The sequence below is a fragment of the Haliotis asinina genome, chromosome 1 (assembly GCF_037392515.1).
Source record: "Haliotis asinina isolate JCU_RB_2024 chromosome 1, JCU_Hal_asi_v2, whole genome shotgun sequence".
NCBI classification, from domain to species: Eukaryota; Metazoa; Mollusca; class Gastropoda; order Lepetellida; family Haliotidae; genus Haliotis; species Haliotis asinina.
The window spans coordinates 67710293-67727814 of NC_090280.1; the positions used below are offsets into that span (position 1 = coordinate 67710293).

At 40.3% G+C, this 17522-nt stretch overlaps 1 protein-coding gene across 1 annotated transcript in view; it reads left to right on the forward strand.

The window, feature by feature from the left end:
• Positions 1-17522, forward strand: part of LOC137282202 (Na(+)/citrate cotransporter-like) — a 111425-nt gene that overhangs the window by 55152 nt on the left and 38751 nt on the right. Inside the window, exon 6 of the mRNA XM_067813936.1 lies at positions 1074-1220. Coding sequence (XP_067670037.1) covers positions 1074-1220 — 147 coding nt within the window. The remainder of the gene's footprint in view (positions 1-1073; positions 1221-17522) is intronic.

Genomic DNA, 17522 nt, shown 5'->3' on the forward strand with positions numbered 1-17522 from the left:
ACTCAAAATCCGTTCCTTTTTTTTGCTGCAAAACTTGGCCAATATATCAGTCAGAACCTGAGGTGGTGCCTTTTGCGATTTAACATTTTTTGGTTTCCATGGAAACGATTCAGACTTTGTCTCAAAAGTGAGAGGTGTGTTTCGTTTCCGCAGCACATCTGAAAAGTTCCTAATATCTGTCAACAAAACTTGGTAGATATATGTGGCCGACCCCAAAGTGGTGCCCTTTGCTATTTACAGGTTTTTGTGATTTATAATTTTCTGGGTTTCCATGGAAATGTTTCGGACTTAGTCTCAAAATGGAGAGATGGGTTCCTTTTTCGAAGCACAACTCAAAAACTTCTAAATATCTTTATGCAAAACTTGATAGATATGTAGGGGAGACCCTAAAGTGGTGCCTTATGCTATTTACAGACTTTTGTCATTTATCATTTTCCCAGTTTCCATGGAAACGATTCTGACTTTGTCGCAAAATGGAGAGATTGGTTTCGTTTCCGGATCATAACAATTCAAGATCTTACAGGCAGATATTTGAGGCAGACAACAGAGCGGTGCCTTTTGCTATTTACAGTGTTTTGGGATTTTTAGTTTTCCTGGTTTCTGACTTAGTCTCAAAATGGAGGGATACGCTTCGTTTCCAGAGGACAACTCGAAATCCTGTTGATATCTTTCAACAGATCTTGGCAGATATATGAGACAGGTGTTCAAATGGTGTCTTTTGATGTTTACAGATACATGGCATTTATATTTTTCATGACTTCCATGGAAACGATTCAAACTTAATCTAAGAAAACATCAAGTAACGCTCAGATGATTTGTCCTTTCAAATATGTGGGGGCCAGGGGGATCTTCTGATGACTCTTGTTAATAAAAATAAACATTTTTTTTCCACTATTTTGATATTATACTGTAATTATGATATCATTATATGCTATTATTTGTTGAAATGGCACCATTTCGCCTTTATGTCATTTAAAATTCGTGGACCATTTAGTATATTCTTCAGCCATAATGCCAGTTTTACATAGCTTTCCACACAATCAAGCACATACAGTTTCACCTAACTGTTTCAGGAATGGGAAGAGACAAACCGTTGACAAAGAATTCATCTGTCTCGCAAAGTCATTCAGTCTTTGCGTTGCTTTTGCGGCAAACGTGGGAGGAATGGCGACACTGACCGGCACACCACCTAATATCATCTTCAAAGGGCAGGCCGATTTGTAAGTGAACCTTTTCCCTCACCATCTTCCACTTTTCAGGCAAGTAAACGTCATTTGAGGAGACAGCAGGGTTGTTCTTCACCTCAATACACTGCACGGCACTTTACATGATTGTGCTATGTTGTCTCACGTGATTCTTCTTGTGAGTGTGTCATTTACCTCAAAGTCCCTTTTCATCCAGACAACAAGACTAAATGAACATGAGACGACTGCCACAGCGGAAATATTTCTAACCCAGGTTTTCGACTCCAGACTTTCTTAAGTCTACCTTCGTTTATTGCCTGTAGTGTGTCTTTCATATGGGCATTCTGGAGTTGATGTCCAATGTGCATCCTTATGCGTGTAAGGTCTGACCTTCCATGAGGTGGTCAACAACTGACTCACGATGTCAGTACGATCCTCCTTCCTCTGCCTTGCCATGTTTCAGAATAATGTTGTATTATTTGGGACGGTGCAACATGCTGATGCCATTGGACCGAGTGAGTGAGTTATGATTTATAGCAACATCCCAATCAAACATACACTGATAGTGGAAAAACGTTTCTTTGTAAAATCTGATAAAATCAAGTATAATTCGAATTTATATGTACATAGTAATAATATTCAACATTCTTGATCATTCTTGATTTCAAACTGGATATTCATATGAATATCAAAACTAGTTCATACAGGAACGATAACTCACTTTACTTCCAACATGAGAAGAGCATGACATCGCCGATGACATTGGTCTATTTGATAGCACAGTTCCTGGGCTGCAGAGGAGAACTGATAAGTTAAAATACTTATTGTAACAAATGGAAACTTAAGATAAACATTGGCAAGACTAAAATTGTTGTTTTTTTAAAAGCAGGTAGACTTAGGAAATCTTAAAAAATCATTTTAAATGGAACGCCTTTGGAGATAGTATCATCATGTATATATCTCGGCGTTCATTTCTTTTGCTCTGGAAATTGGCATCAAACTCAAAACACCTTCGCAGAACAAGCTTGGAAAGTACTGTCGTTGTTACATCGCCTATGAAAAATTTCACAAATTTACCATTGAAAATCTTATCATATTGGAGTCTTGATGTATGGTTCTGAAATTTGGGGTTTTCATCCCTCACCAAACATGCAAAATGTTCATGACAAGTTATGTAAGTAAATTCTTCACCTACCTATCACCTACTCCGCACATCACTGCATGTGGTGAAATATTTCGTTGTTCTATGAAGGTTAATGCTTGCTATAAAATTTTGAAATACTGGACCAGTCTAATACATTAAGATAAAATGAATATTATTTTGTATAAAGTACATGAATATCAATATCGCGTTGCTGAAAAGAATCAGCTATGGTTATGGAAATGTTTGAGTTGATCAACAAATTCTAAAAGTTAACAATTTCCCCATACAATTTAAGCAAAGGTGTATTGATTTTGATCTTCAAACGTGGGTTTGATAATTATACCACATACTGATTTTCTCAGACACATGAAAATGCCTGAGTCAGAAGAATATTACATTAGTACTGTAGATATGAAGGTATATTGTATTGCCCTTTGTAGATTTCGCTGTTCAAATCATATGTTAATGATTGAACATGGAAGACGTTTAAATCTTGCACGTAACAAATATTTGTGTCCCTTGTGTGTTATTCCCACGATCAAATCTGGATACCATTTTTGCCTTGAATGTCCATTGTATGACGACCTGAGAGCGTCTCTCATACCACGTTTTTATCATGCATATCCTTCTGAAAACAAACTAGCTCTACTTTTCATTTTACTGCAAGACTTCGGTGTACATTCGTCAGCTATATCAGTTAGTTCATCAGAAACGTCCATCATATATTCAGGTTAAATTTTATTAAAACACAACGTCTGCTTTATCAAAATTCCATCTTCATGATGGGTAACATCAGATTGTTTTGTAGGGAAAATGGTCACTCTTTCAGAACTTGATACGGATTGACCATTCGAATTCAGTAGGTTTTAGTCTAATTGCAAAATCAAGTTGAAAATACCTTCCTGTGACGGGATACAACTATGCGTTTATTTTTATTTCCCTTTTGAGTTCGCACGTGTACGAACGATTAAAAGAGGAATGTAGATGTCGGGCTCTGTTTTCAGATGCGACCCTTTTAGTGAGTAAAATCTCGAAAAGTGACACAGCAAAGGCATTTGTGGCTTTGATCTTGAATAAGCGTCAAGCTTGAGCTTCTTCAAGCCCGAACTGTGTCTGGGGCTTGTCACGAGCTTGTAGGTGTAGGCATAATCGTCCAAACGTTTATACAATATACAAGTTCAAATATAGCGTATTCCATTTGAATACAGTGGAAGCTGTCTAAACCGGCACTCATCGGGACTGAAGAAATAATCCGGTTTAGACAACATACCGTATTATAGAGCTGATGGTAAATTTGCATGCCACGGACGGGAATGAGATATGCTGGTGTTGACAACTTGCCGGATTGGTCAGATGCCGGTTTTGACACCTTCCATTGTATATTGGTCAAAAAAGAAACGCATAGCCGAAAATTGTTATCAGTTCATACACTTAAGGTTCAGTAATACAGGGCAGTCATGAAGAAAACCTGAATGAACATTAACGGTCCAATGCTTGAAGAAACTGTACGTCACAAATGATAAGTGTTCCAATGTCAAGGTCGCAGAGTAGTCAGTATCTTGTGTGGTCACCATTAGCATCAATGGTTGCTTGGCGTCGGTGTCCCATAGACTGGGCCAGATTCCGGATGAAGCGTCTGGGAATGAGTTGGTACTCTTCCCTCAAGGTCACAAACAGAGCAGGTAACGTCTGTGGCTGAGGATCACACTGTCGCACACGACGATCCAATTCGTCCCACAAATGTTCAATAGGGTTAAGATCCGATGATCGTGAGGGCCAACCGAGAACCTGAACGTTGTTCTGTGCAAGGAAATCCCTGGTTATTCTTGCTGTACGAACGTTATCATGCTGAATAAATGACGTTCTGGTGGTTCATTAAACGAAGGACACGAGGCCTGGTGATTTCATCACAGTAGCGTCGCTGTCAAATTGCCCTGGACCTGAATGAGATCTGTCCTGCCACTGTATGAGATGCTGGGCCAAACCATGACACTTCCACCACCAAATCTGTCCACTTGCTGTACACAGTTTGGGACGTCGCAGCATGTAATGTGACTCACTGAAGATAACAGTTCCCCACCTTTGCAATGACCATGGGAGATGTTGCCGACACCACTGTCTGCGTTGTTACCAATGTTGACGTGTAAAGGACAGGTCCTCGCAAAGCTCTTCTGGAACCAAAAAGAGCCTCATGTAAGCGGTTCCTCACTGTCTGATCAGAAAGTGTTCTGAGTCCTGATTTTGTGGAGGATGTTCCGCAAATGTCGAAGCCAAATAAACCTGTCTTGAGCGGGCGATGGGGCGATCACGTGTTGACCCTTGCTCCTGGTAGCGATACCAAAGTCTTGCTATGGTACTCTGTGACACATTCAGGTGCCTTGCAATCGCAGACTGAGACTCCCCAGCATCCAAATGACCAATCGCATTGTTGCATTGAGCCTCAGTAAGTCTAGGCATGACAACACCAAATTTAAGGTTGTCAACTGTCGCAAGTGCATTGAAACCCACGACCTTTACTGGAAATGATGAGTGAGTGAGTTAATATTTAACGTCACATCGGCAATATTTCAGCCATATCGTGACGGAAACATTCTTGGAAAATAGAAATTTATGCATATGATAAAAACCTGTCAACGAAGGACAGTAAAACAGTTAGAGTACCACAATAAGAATTAAAACTAGCGTGAAAAGTTAAAACCAATATCACTATTCGGACAGTACAATGTAAAAACAGGCTATAGATCATCAACAACTGAAGTTTGGTCACCATACTAGAGGCCATGGGGACTTACAGTGCCTCTGCTACCTGCATGGTCCCTAGCTGGATTTACACCATCCCCTCAGCCGCCGGTGATTGTTTGCAAGATTAGCCACAAATTAAAATGACAGAAATACTACGGCTAAAAAGATGGAAGACTAAATTTGACTTCAAATGTTTTGGGACTTACGTAACTTCTCAGGAGGACAATAATTTTACGGTACTTCAACCCCCTTCGAGGATACAGCCACTAACAATCTTAGCTGCTAATTCAACTTCCAATCATAAAATACTTATTTATTTACATGTCAGTCAATAAATTCAATTCTTTTAAAAATGCAATAATTAAATGAGAACGTACGTTACTAAAAAGGTCCTTCATAGTTCTTGATTTAAAATAATTGTCCCTTGTGATGGAATATTCAACACAGTCAAGCTAGACATGCTTGAGCGTGATGATTTCATCACATGGGATGCAGAACGGAGGATCCTCACCTTTCAAAAGATATTCATGCGTATACCTAGTGTGGCCAACACGACATCGTCGTATAATGACCTCTTCAAATCTGGACCGACAACCCAAGTAGGTGTAACCAACAGATGGTTTTATTGCATGTAATTCATTGATACCTACTTGGGTGTCCCACTTCTTCTGCATCAGATCACGGATGTAAGATCTAATGGTAGCTTTATAATCAGTATAGGGATTATGAAGTGGTGTCACAGATTTGTTGAGTGCTGCCTTGGCAGCAAGGTCAGCCAATGTATTACCGGAGATTCCAACATGGCTGGGTAACCAACAGAAGACGATGTCGTATTGGCCAGTCGCAAGATAGTTGTAAAGTTCAATAATTTCTATTAAAAGTGGATGTTTACATGCTAGGTTTTTAATAGCCTGAAGGAAAGAAAGAGAGTCTGAATAGATTATGTACTGTTTATCTTTAGGATGTCTTTGAATATATTTAAGAGCAGTTAATATGGCGTTTGCTTCTGCAGTAAAATAGAGCTGTTATCTGGAATTCTAGAAGATATTGTTCTCGATCCAGTGACAGTGGCACAAGTTATTGCACCACCGTCCTTGGAACCATCTGTAAATAAGGATTTATAATTGCTATATATAGTTTTTAATTGATTATATTCTTGTTTATATTGTAATTCATTAGTTTCTGATTTTTTAAATGAAGTTAATGTTAGGTCAACTTGTGGCCTAACCAACTGCCAAGGAGGAGAAGAAAGAAGACGGGAGGGAGCTATGTTTTCCAGCTCAATGCCGGCCGAAGAAAGAAAGGGTTTAATTCGGTGTCCTAAAGGTGGAACAAGAGAAGACCTCTTGTCGTATAAATTTTCATAAAGCGGATTGAACACACAGTTATAGGCAGGGTTCGATTTATTAGAATATAATTTAGTAATGTATTGTAAAGACAATTTTATACGGCGCTCTGTAAGAGATGGTTCATCAGTCTCAACATAGAGACTGGCAACAGGTGAGGTTCTAAAAGATCCACCTTGGTGATGGACAGAATCTAATAGTTTAAGGTTGCTTTTACAGGCTCCACCATATACAATGGAGCCATAATCAAGTTTAGATCGCACCAATGATCTGTATTAATGAAGGAGGGTAACGTGATCCCCTCCCCACTTTGAATTTTAAACAACCTTTAACAAATCTAGTGCCTTCAGACATTTAGCTTTAAGGGATTTAATGTGTGGCAAGAAGGTTAAATGAGAATCGAACATTAAACCCAAGAACTTGGCCTCCTTCACAACTTTAATTGGAGTGCCATTTAAAGATAGTTCCGGATCCTTATGTGGCTTATATTTTCAACAAAAATGTGTACAATTAGTTTTGGATTTAGAAAATTTAAAGCCGTTTATTTACTATAGCATTTTTAACGAAGGATTCTAAACGTACCAAATGATCAATGGTACTACGATTTTTCCTGAAAGCACACTGAATATTTGTGATCAGGTTATTGGTTTCAAGATACCAAATTAATCTATTATTTACCATACGTTCCATGGTTTTACAGACACAGCTGGTTAGAGATATCGGTCTGTAATTCGACGGATCTGTATGATCCCTGCCAGGTTTTGGTATTGGGACTACAATGGCATTACGCCATGAAGGGGGAAATTTCCCCGACGTCCATATTTGATCAAATATATCTAAAAGTGCCATTAGACATGGTTCAGGTAAGTGTTTCAGTAGCTGATAATGTATATTATCATCACCAGTTGCAGTGTCAGGAGCTTGCTCAAGTGCAATATGTAGCTCATGTAATGAAAACACTTCATTGTAGTCTTCACCATTATTTGAAGCGAAATTAAGTTTTGTCTTTTCCTGTTGTTTCTGGTATCTCTGAAACTCAGGAACATAATTTGTCGATGATGAATTTTTGGCAAGTGTTTCTCCAAGTTTATTTGCGATTTTAGGTGTGTCAGTAATTAAATTGTCACCATCTTTAAGATGGTGAACAGCAACTTTTGAACCTTTGCCTTTAATTCTTTGAACCATGTTCCATACCTTAGACATTGGCGTACGTGAGTTAATTTTCAAGACATAGTTCCTCCAAGATTGCCGTTTATTTTGTTTGAAAGTACGACGCACCTTCGCATTGAGTATCTTAAATTTGTTTAAATTATGGACAGTTGGGTGACGACGGAAATAATTTTCTGCCTTTTTCCTCGCTTTCCTGGCTTGTCTACAATCTGTATTAAACCATGGTTTCCGTACATGTGGAGTTGTAGAGGACTTTGGTATACATTCATCAGCAATTTTATTTAAAACATCAGAAAATAATTGAATAGGATCGGTTATATGACTGAAACATTCGGGTCTTAATTTAGATGCACATAAAGTTTGAAATAACGACCAGTCTGCCTTGGCAAAATTCCATCTGGTATATGATGGAGAGTCAGATGGAGTATTTTCTGATAATATAGTTGGAAAGTGGTCACTTCCACAGAGGCCATTGTGGACTGACCAATCAAATTCATTAAGTAGAGTAGAGTCTGCGAGAGACAAATCTAGACAAGAGTAGGTACCAGTTGCAGGATGCAGATAAGTGCTTGAATCATCATTGTATATACACAAGTCATTATTGGCTATAAAATCTTCCAGTAGTTTACCTTTAGTGTTAGTGTTTGTACCACCCCAAATTGGGTTATGGCCATTGAGATCACCCATTATGATGCAAGGTTTAGGAAGTTGGTCATAGAGACCTTGTAGATCAGACTGCTGGAGTGCTGAAGAAGGCGGAATATAGAGAGAGCATAGTGTAAAGGTAACATGAAGAGTTAGTCTCACTGCAACAGCTTGAAGATTTGTTGTGAGTGCTGCAGGACTATGGATAACATCCTGCTTTACAAGGACTGAAGACCCTCCAGTGGCCCTTTCACCGGAGGTGACAAATAATTATATGAAACGAACTGACGTAAATCAAAAGTATCTGTCTGCTTCAAATAGGTTTCCTGTCCTCAAGCGAACCATATTTATTATAAAGTTGAACACGACTTTCTGATCCTTTGGAGACTCTGCCTCTCTGAAGTTTTTTAGAAAGATCTGGCCTTGGTTTGGATTTACTTTTAACAACCTGTTTGACATTTGCAGTTGACTGAGATGGTGTTATCTCCTGTGGTGTAGATGTGTCATGATTACTCAAAGACTCAGATTGGATTTGGGCTGAAACTGATGTTTGGGTGGATTGTTCCGGTGAAAACCTCTCGGGAGTATTAGTTTTCACCCATGTCAAGTCTGTTTGACTTTGGATTATTTTAGTTTTAGGGTTGAATCTGATAGTGGTCTAGTTACTGATGCATACGTTTCAGTTAGTTCTGGAGATTGTACAAGTTTTTTAACTTCTGCAAAACTGATGTTTCTAGTAAATTTAATTTTGTTAATCTCCATCTGCTTTTTCCACATCGGGCAGTCCTTGGAGGATGACGAGTGTGCTCCAAAGCAGTTGGCACACTTTCTAAAACTGCTCTCACAATCTTACGTCACATGCGTCTTCTCACTGCAGTGAGCGCACGTGACAGACAACGTACAGGTGTTCACACCGTGGCCAAACTTCTGACATTTGAAACACCTGAGTGGGTTGGGAATGTATGTTTCAACCCTGATATTGCAGTAGCCAGCCTTTATGGATTGAGGAGCAGTTGGAGAAGAAATAGAGATACGTATTTGTTTGATGGATTTCTGAGTTTTTACGGGTGGTAAATCGTTTGACAACCGTGACGCCTTGGTCTTTCATTTCGGTGGCTATATCCAGTTCAGTCATGTCAGAGAACAATCGACCCCGATCTCTTACAGTACCTTTACTTGTGTTAAGAGTTCGGTGTGCAGAAACGGGCACAGGTATACCAACAAATGATTCAATGGAGAGGAGGTTGGATGCTTGCTGTCGTTTGCTACATTCAATTAACAAAGCACCCGAACGCAAGCGTCTAATGTTTTTCACGTCTCCTGCAATGCCTTGCATGCCTTTAGAAACCGCAAAAGGATTTAATTTCAACGGTGTTTTATCAATAGTTTCAATCACTAGAAACCGTGGTCAGTAATCAATAGATTGTGAAGGTCGCTGTTCATCATCGTTGTCAAGTGGACGTTTAGTTTTTTTAGGGAGTTTCGTAAGCCATGGTGAATAAGTCATTTTTCATCATCCGAGCTCCCCACCCACCACGGAGTATCACCAGGACAATGCTAAAAACAAGCGGATCTCCAGCTTGCAGCACCAAGGATACCCGGATGATATACTCCAGCAGAAAAATTAAAGAATTATTCCACCAGATTGGCCCATGCGCCACCGCCTTCTGGGTATGAGCATAAGACTCTAGGCAAAGTTCATAACATCAGTTTTCAAATTGTTAGTGAAAAGCCAAGACGAAAATTGAAACAAACACAAAATCAGATTTGTGCAATTACGTGAATAATCCCCGCACAGGGCTTGGCATCACCAGCCGATTGGTCGAACCGGGCCCATTCGACCACCCGTCTAGGCGAAGTCAGGGCCAAAGTGGTGTATTGAGCAACAGGAACACGATTGCAGGTCCCTATTGCCCTCAACCACCAGGATCCCCACCTCCACCGCCGATACAGGGCCGCAACCCACGGCAAACGGGTTGGTGGACCAAATATCCCCGCGGGTTCACTACGGGGGTGTCGGCGAGCTCTTGGCATGACCCAGCACCCACCACGAGGAGGTGGCTCGCCACGGGTGCCACTGGAAATGATGCATGGAATGTGCGTGCAAAAGGAAACGCATGAATTTCTTCCCGTTCACAATTGCATTTACTGTGGAAAACAGATTTTGGTGCGTTTTGGCGAGTTGTCCTCAATGACAATGGATTCAAATTCGGAAATGTTTGCAGACAGCGTTCACCATAGATATGCTGATTACCTAGACACCAATGGTTCATATTCGAAACGTTACATGGAAAAAATATTACATCTGCGTTCCTTTTGTGAGTAGTTTATCATGCCTGTTTCATTTAAGGAATAAAGATCCCTGTCCTTTTGAAATTGGCATCACCTTTGGTAAGGAGCTTTGAAGTCACATACAACCAAGCAAGCAAAGATACTTGAGATACAATGATCACTTTCATTCATGACTGCCGATGTTATACGCTGAGTTTGAATTGTGAATATAGAAAAAATATAAACAGATAATCTGTTTGTTTGGCATTTTAGAAGTATGGTGAGTAGTAAGAAAGTAAGATTTTGTATGGATAACAACTTTTTATTGTATATGATGCGACGTTTCGGTATGGATTTATATACCGTTGTCAAGCAAAAGTGACAACGATACAACAACCCATACCGAAACGTAAAAAAATGTATACAGAAATACTGGATTTGTAAATACAAGCTCTCTGTATTTGCGTTCGACACACTCAACAAATACTGAGCTGGGGAACTACTGCCAGACTGGAAACAGTCATTCGTAAAAGTACGTAGCAGAACTTGAAACTGACAACGTGATTTTGTACCGGTTTCCGTCCGATCCAGAAAAAAGGAAGCAGTTTGTTTGCGACCTACATATATAACATCATCCCATGTGTACAAGAATCACGCCTGTCTGTCTGTGCAATTACATAATGTGACAGAGACAGAACTCGCGTGCGCGAGCCATAAATCAATACATTTGGTTTATGATGTGTAGTCTGATAGGTGTTAAGTTCAAATTGCATTTGGTCAGTGACTAAAGTTGTGTGTTGCATATTGTCATTGGCAGACAGGCAGGCAGACACATGCGTTTTGACTGTGGCAGAGACTGCTTGTCAACAACTGGCATATGTTTCTGTGTTTCCGAACATATGCATTAACACAGTTCAGTTTTCAAGCTGAACAATTTTCAGCAATGAAATTAGTATTTCTAGTGCTAAACTTTCTAGGAAATCTGTAAGCATGGAACCATTGTATTGTTATTACTGATTACTGCTGCGTTTTCACCACTCGCCTTCCCGATTCAAGCCGCGCGAACATTTTCTCTGCGCGTGCACTTTGGGCGCAGCACAGCTGTTGGAACCACTCTCCCCCCACCCCCAGCACTGGGAGAAATTTAGTGAATTGTTTGGACTCCGATTTCGCGTGCCTTTTTTCATCGGGATATTTTTCAACATTATAAGTTGACTTTGTATTTTTGATAATTTGTTCCTATAAAATTAATGTCATCCATGTAAAAGAGATGCGAAGGCGATCATGAAGACCTGGTAGATGCAGGTTTCTTCTATATTAAACAGAAAGCTTAAAGATTATAAGCTTTAAAAAGGTAGGGGAAGTCAGTTAGAAAGAAAACCCATTGAGGAGCGTTGGAGTGACATTCATCATTGTGTATGCAGCATCATTTCACGTTATCACCACACGCAAACACAATGTATGGGAAGCACGTGAACAACGTGGGAGCCTCCTACACGTGTATGTGGCGTCATTATGAATCTTGACGATTTTCAGGCAGTTCAATAAATTTACAGTTAAGATAAACTTACCTGCAACGTGATGGTTGACTATAATTCCACCAACCTAAGCAGAACTGAGAGATTACGTGAAATGTGCGCTTGCGTAAAATAATCAGGCTTCAGTAATAGATGTATACCTTAAGATATCCATGGGTGGGAGAGAGGATGGGCACGTGATCCCTCAGTTCTGCTTAGGTTGGTGGAATTATAGTCAACCATCAAATTACAGGTAAGTCTCGCTTAACTGTAAATTCCACTAACCCCCAACAAAACCTTACAATTCCGTGAGATGTTTAAAGTAAGGTATGCATTTATAACTCTTCATCACATTTGTGAAATGAAATAGAAAAACTAATTATTGTTGCTCGCAGGTTTACTAGCAATCTATCAACATATTACACATCTTATCACATTGATTAAGAGTTTTTACTAGATGTCATTTAACATTAAGTGATAGCTTGCAATATAGCTTCCCCAAATTCACATCCAGTTACTGTTACGGGTTTGTCATAGTACTTCGTAAAAGTACATTCAATACTCCACCCTGCAATGTTAAGTATTGTCTGCAGGGGAATCTTGACAGCAGCAACACTAGTCGAGGCTGCTCTGATGCCGTGTGGCTTAAACACAGATGTGTCCACTCCAGAGAAAGTCAAGATAACCTTCACCCAACGTGAAATAGTGTCTTTTGTCACTCTCTTGTGGATTTTTTTGCATGGAGATGAACAGTGCTGATTCTTCACCCCTCAAGCTTGCAGTTTTTTGAAGGCAAAGAACGACTTTAAAACTAATTCCCTTTGGTGAAAACTAAGCCAGGTTTGTTTTAAAAGATCACCAAATCTGATAACAAGTTCACTGTACTTGATCTCTACATTTTTACAGTCTATTAGATGTAGAGACTGCAGTATTTGTCCAGACAATAACAATATCAGTGTAGCTAGTGTTCTACTTAACCACAGTAGACTCTCTAGACTAGGGCTACCCAATGTTTTAATGTAATCTAGAACTAAGGACACATCTCATGTTGTCGTATATCTGGGTAAAGCAGGGCGAATATTAAAACCCCTTTCATAAAGCGTTCCACCATAGCATGTGGTCCTATGGGAGTACCTCCAACATTCACAAAGCTACAGGAGACACAGCTGATCTGGCACTGTTCATAGCAAAATAACTGATGCCAGCCTTGAACAGTGTAGTGAAAAATTCCAAGCTGTCTCTCAGAGTTGGCGCAATGGGATTGATGTCTTTCCCACAGCAAAACTGCATCACTTCCTGAAATATGTCCCGTATTGTTTTTGTGTACTGTGACGCCATGACTGCAGGATGATGTTTGTGTTTTCTGGCGATAGTCCTTCATCTTCAAGGGATTCCCTGACAATCTGTAGGCTGTGAGTCTAAGTTTCTGCCACAGAGGATGGGTTTTGTCTCGCAGGTGTCTGAGTCGTAGCAGGTTTCATGATTTGTTTAACAGTTTGGGGCAGTGTACTGACAGCTCTAACAGCCTGTTGAACCAAGGCTTAGTTGTCCACAGTGGAGCGATCGCAATCGCTTCGGCTTTGTCGTGGCTGAGTTTTTGCAAGGTCCTTCCAAGGAGACTGAAAGGGCAGAAATATCATTGAGTTTACTCTGCCATGACAAAGACAATGCATCTACTGCCACTGCCTCTGAATCACGGTGCCACGATACAAACTTGTCTACTTTTTTGTTTATACGGTCTGTTGTTGGCACCGAGTCAAAAACACTACACACATGGGAGAACACCTCTGTATTTAATTCCCATTCTGCATCCTTAGAGAAATCGCGTGATTCCCAATCTGCTTCAATGTTAAGTATGTCTGGAATATGAGCAGTTGAAATCCAGATTTTTCGCTGTATATGCACCAAAGCCAAAATTGTCTTGTTACACTATTGCATAGATACTTATTACCATCCATATGATTGATATCATTACATCTGTAGCATTGTCACGCAGAAGTCGGACATGCACACTAAGTTTATCTCTACAAAGGGCACTACAATATCTGGCTGTTTCCTGTTGAGCACATTGTAAAATTCACACTTATTCAGGGTCAACCACAAAATGTGTTCTCTGCATTCTGCATTCTCCGAATTCTATGCGAGCTCCCCTAATTGGGGATATAATCTATCTGTCAGAAAGTTATCCTTTTCCACGCACGTGGATACTCACTGATTTTACTCGCCACAAAATTACTGAGAGTATTCACGAGATTGAATTTGCTCACCTGTGATGCCACATTGTCCATGACTGGTTGACAGTCTACTGATTTCTTTCCTTTGCCGTGTTGGTACGGTCTGAATTTCTCTCCGTGGTACTTCTTCTTGGTAAATTTCACAGTCATTTTTAGACCAAGCTGTTTACTGTCCGAGATGTCCTTGACTTTCCTTGCCAGATCATCCCCGAAGAGGTACTTGGTGGTCGTCACTTTTTCTGTGCAAAGCCTTTTGTATGGTACCTCAACCTCGGGTGTAAACCCCTCTCTCCTTCCCCTATTTACTTCGCTTATAGCGCCTGACAGGAGTCTAATGGCATCCATCGATTTCACCAATCGAATATAGTCGACGCCTCGTCTGTCTGTCCGTGATCATTTTGTTTCCTGAGCATAACTCAGAAACCGTTTAATATTTTTAGACCAAACTTGAAAGATATAATAATCTCAACCTATGGTTGTGCCTTTTGCTAGTTACAGATTTTTTTCATTTTTATTTTTATATTTTCTTTCCCCATGGAACAATTTGGTGTTGGTCTAATGGTAGCATGGGCTTTGTTTCCGGAGCAGAACTCAAAAACCGTTCAGTATGTTTCTGCAAAACTTGGTAGATATATCAATCAGAACCTAAAGTGGTGCCTTTTGGAACGTACATGTTTTTGTGATTTATTATTTTCTCACTTTCCATGGAAACGTTTCCGGAACAGAACTCAAAAACTTCTTTAAAATCTGTGAGTAAAACTTGGTAGATATGTGTGGCAGACCCCAAAGAGGTACATTTTGGTATTTACAGCTTTTTGTTTATTATTAATTTTTCGGGTTCCATGGACACGTTTCGGACTTAAAATGGAGGGACGGGTTTCGTTTCCGGAGCAGAACTCAACAACGTTCAATATTATTCTGCAAAACTTGGTAGATATATCAATCAGAACCTAAAGTCGTGCCTTTTGCTATGTACAGGTTTTTGTGGTTTCTTATATTCTCGGTTTTCATGGAAACGTATCGGTCTCAACATGGAGGGATAGGCTTCGTTTCCAGAGGACAACTCGAAAACCATTTGATATCTTTCAACAGATCTTGGCAGATATATGAGGCAGATCTTCAAGTGGTGCCTTTTGCTGTTTACAGATATATAGCATTTATATTTTTCATGATTTCCATGGAAACGATTCAAACTTAGTCTAAAAAAACATCAAGTAACCTTCAGATGATTTGTCCTTTCAAATATGTGGGGGCTTGGGGGGATATGTTATCTTCTGATGACTCTTGTTTTATATTGGCCACGTTCCATACCCCATCACTCACAGTTGAGGCAAGCTCGGTTCTCACATTTGGCGAGGCATCATCTGTGTCATTGAAGAAACTCTTCAACTCGGCCAAAAGGCCTGTCACATCACTTTCACTGTCGTACTCTTTATCTGGTTTTGATTGTTCAAGCTGGGACAGAAATCATAATCATCATGTGAGTCAGTGATTTCACCCTCATTCTTGCTGTCATGGCCGAGAGGCACTTCCGTCACACTCAGGTAATCTCGGCTAACTCCGGACGTACTCGGGCAAGGTTGTGAGTCCGAGTTATCACTACCGAAACGGGGCCCCAACTTGGCCATCAGCCTGTCGGTCTGCTGCTGCTGGGCGTCTATAGCCCACATCATGGCCTGGAGCGTGGCTGCTGGCACTGACCTGTGACCCTCGCTCTCACTTTCAAGGCGTTCACCACCCTCTGATGATCCCTCCATCGTTTTTGAGTCCATTCGGGTTTTTGACTTGGGTCTCGGTTGTTCCAGCTGTTCCGACAGATTTTCATCACCCCATTATCTTTGGCTTGAGTCGCCATTTTGTGTCCACTCTTTGACCATGGACTGTGCCCGTCAACGGTTCAAAGAAAAGGTCTATGAAGGCTGTGCAGATTTTGCACTGGTACCACAAGATGCTTCCGTTGCAGTGGAACTCATGAGAGTTCTGAGTGTACGAATGAGATTCAGTATGCCAACTGTGATGGTCAGCACTTGTCCTCGTCCAAGACCTGTCCAGGTTTGAGCGCAAAACAAAAATATTAAAACTTAATTGTATCAACAACATTTCTTATACTGAAGCAAAAAGGTTACTCTCAGCTTAGTCTCCTCCTTACACTAAAACCTTTTCAGCTGTTGTGTCTTCCACATGTCGAACTCCACCAATGTCAACGACATCAACTCAAACTGACATCTCTTGGGTAAGTGATGACCAGACCAACTATGGCAATACATCAGTATTAACATCTGCCACACAAACAGACATTCCATCCATAACTCAGCCTAAACCATCAGATAGAGAGACTGCAAATGCAAATACCAATCAGGGTGACGCTAATTTATCTAAAATAACCAAAAAAGCAAATGAGGAGAAATGCCAGGGCTCTCCAGCACAGTCCTCGTAGAGGCTCAAAATATGTTTGATCCTCTTGAGATGGAGGTGAATCCCTCACTACAAGGCACTGGGAATAGGACTTCCTCCCGTTCTCGATCTCCAGTTGAACCACCTTAAACGGTTTCATGACAGGCTACAACATGCTTCAGTGGAATTGCGGAGGACTGAAGAATAACTTCAGCAAAATACAATTACTAATACAAGATTATCAGCCGTCAGCATTATGTCTCCAGGAGACATATCTCAAACATTCCCATACCTTTAACTTAAGACAGTACAGCGATTACCATTCCTTTTCCCCTCCAGGGGATAAAGCTACTGGAGGCAATTCTACTTTAGTGCGGCAGGGCATTATTCATAGCCGTGTCCAACTTAATACAAATCTTCACACTTTTGACGTTCGTTTAACTTTCTACATTGCATTGACTCCGTGCAGCTTATATATCCCTACTTCGTCTTCTATTCGACTATTGGACCTTCAGAATCACTATGATCAGCTTCCAAAGCCATGTGTTATTATGGGGAACATCTATTTACAGAATCACAGTGCTCAAAATTCTGCCATGAAATCGATTTCCTTGAAAAAAACAATGATTAAATGAGAACTTACAGTTGTAAAAAGATCCTTGATAGTAATGACATTGAAATACTTATGATGAAGAATTCAACACAGTCAAGCAGAATATGCTTGACCTTAACTCTCTCATCACAAGGGATACAAAACGGAGGATCCTCACCTTTAACAGGTACTTATGGGTATACCTTGTATGGCCATGATTACCTCTTCAAATCTGGACTGACAACCCAAGTAGGTATAACCAATGTAGGGTTTTATTTCATGT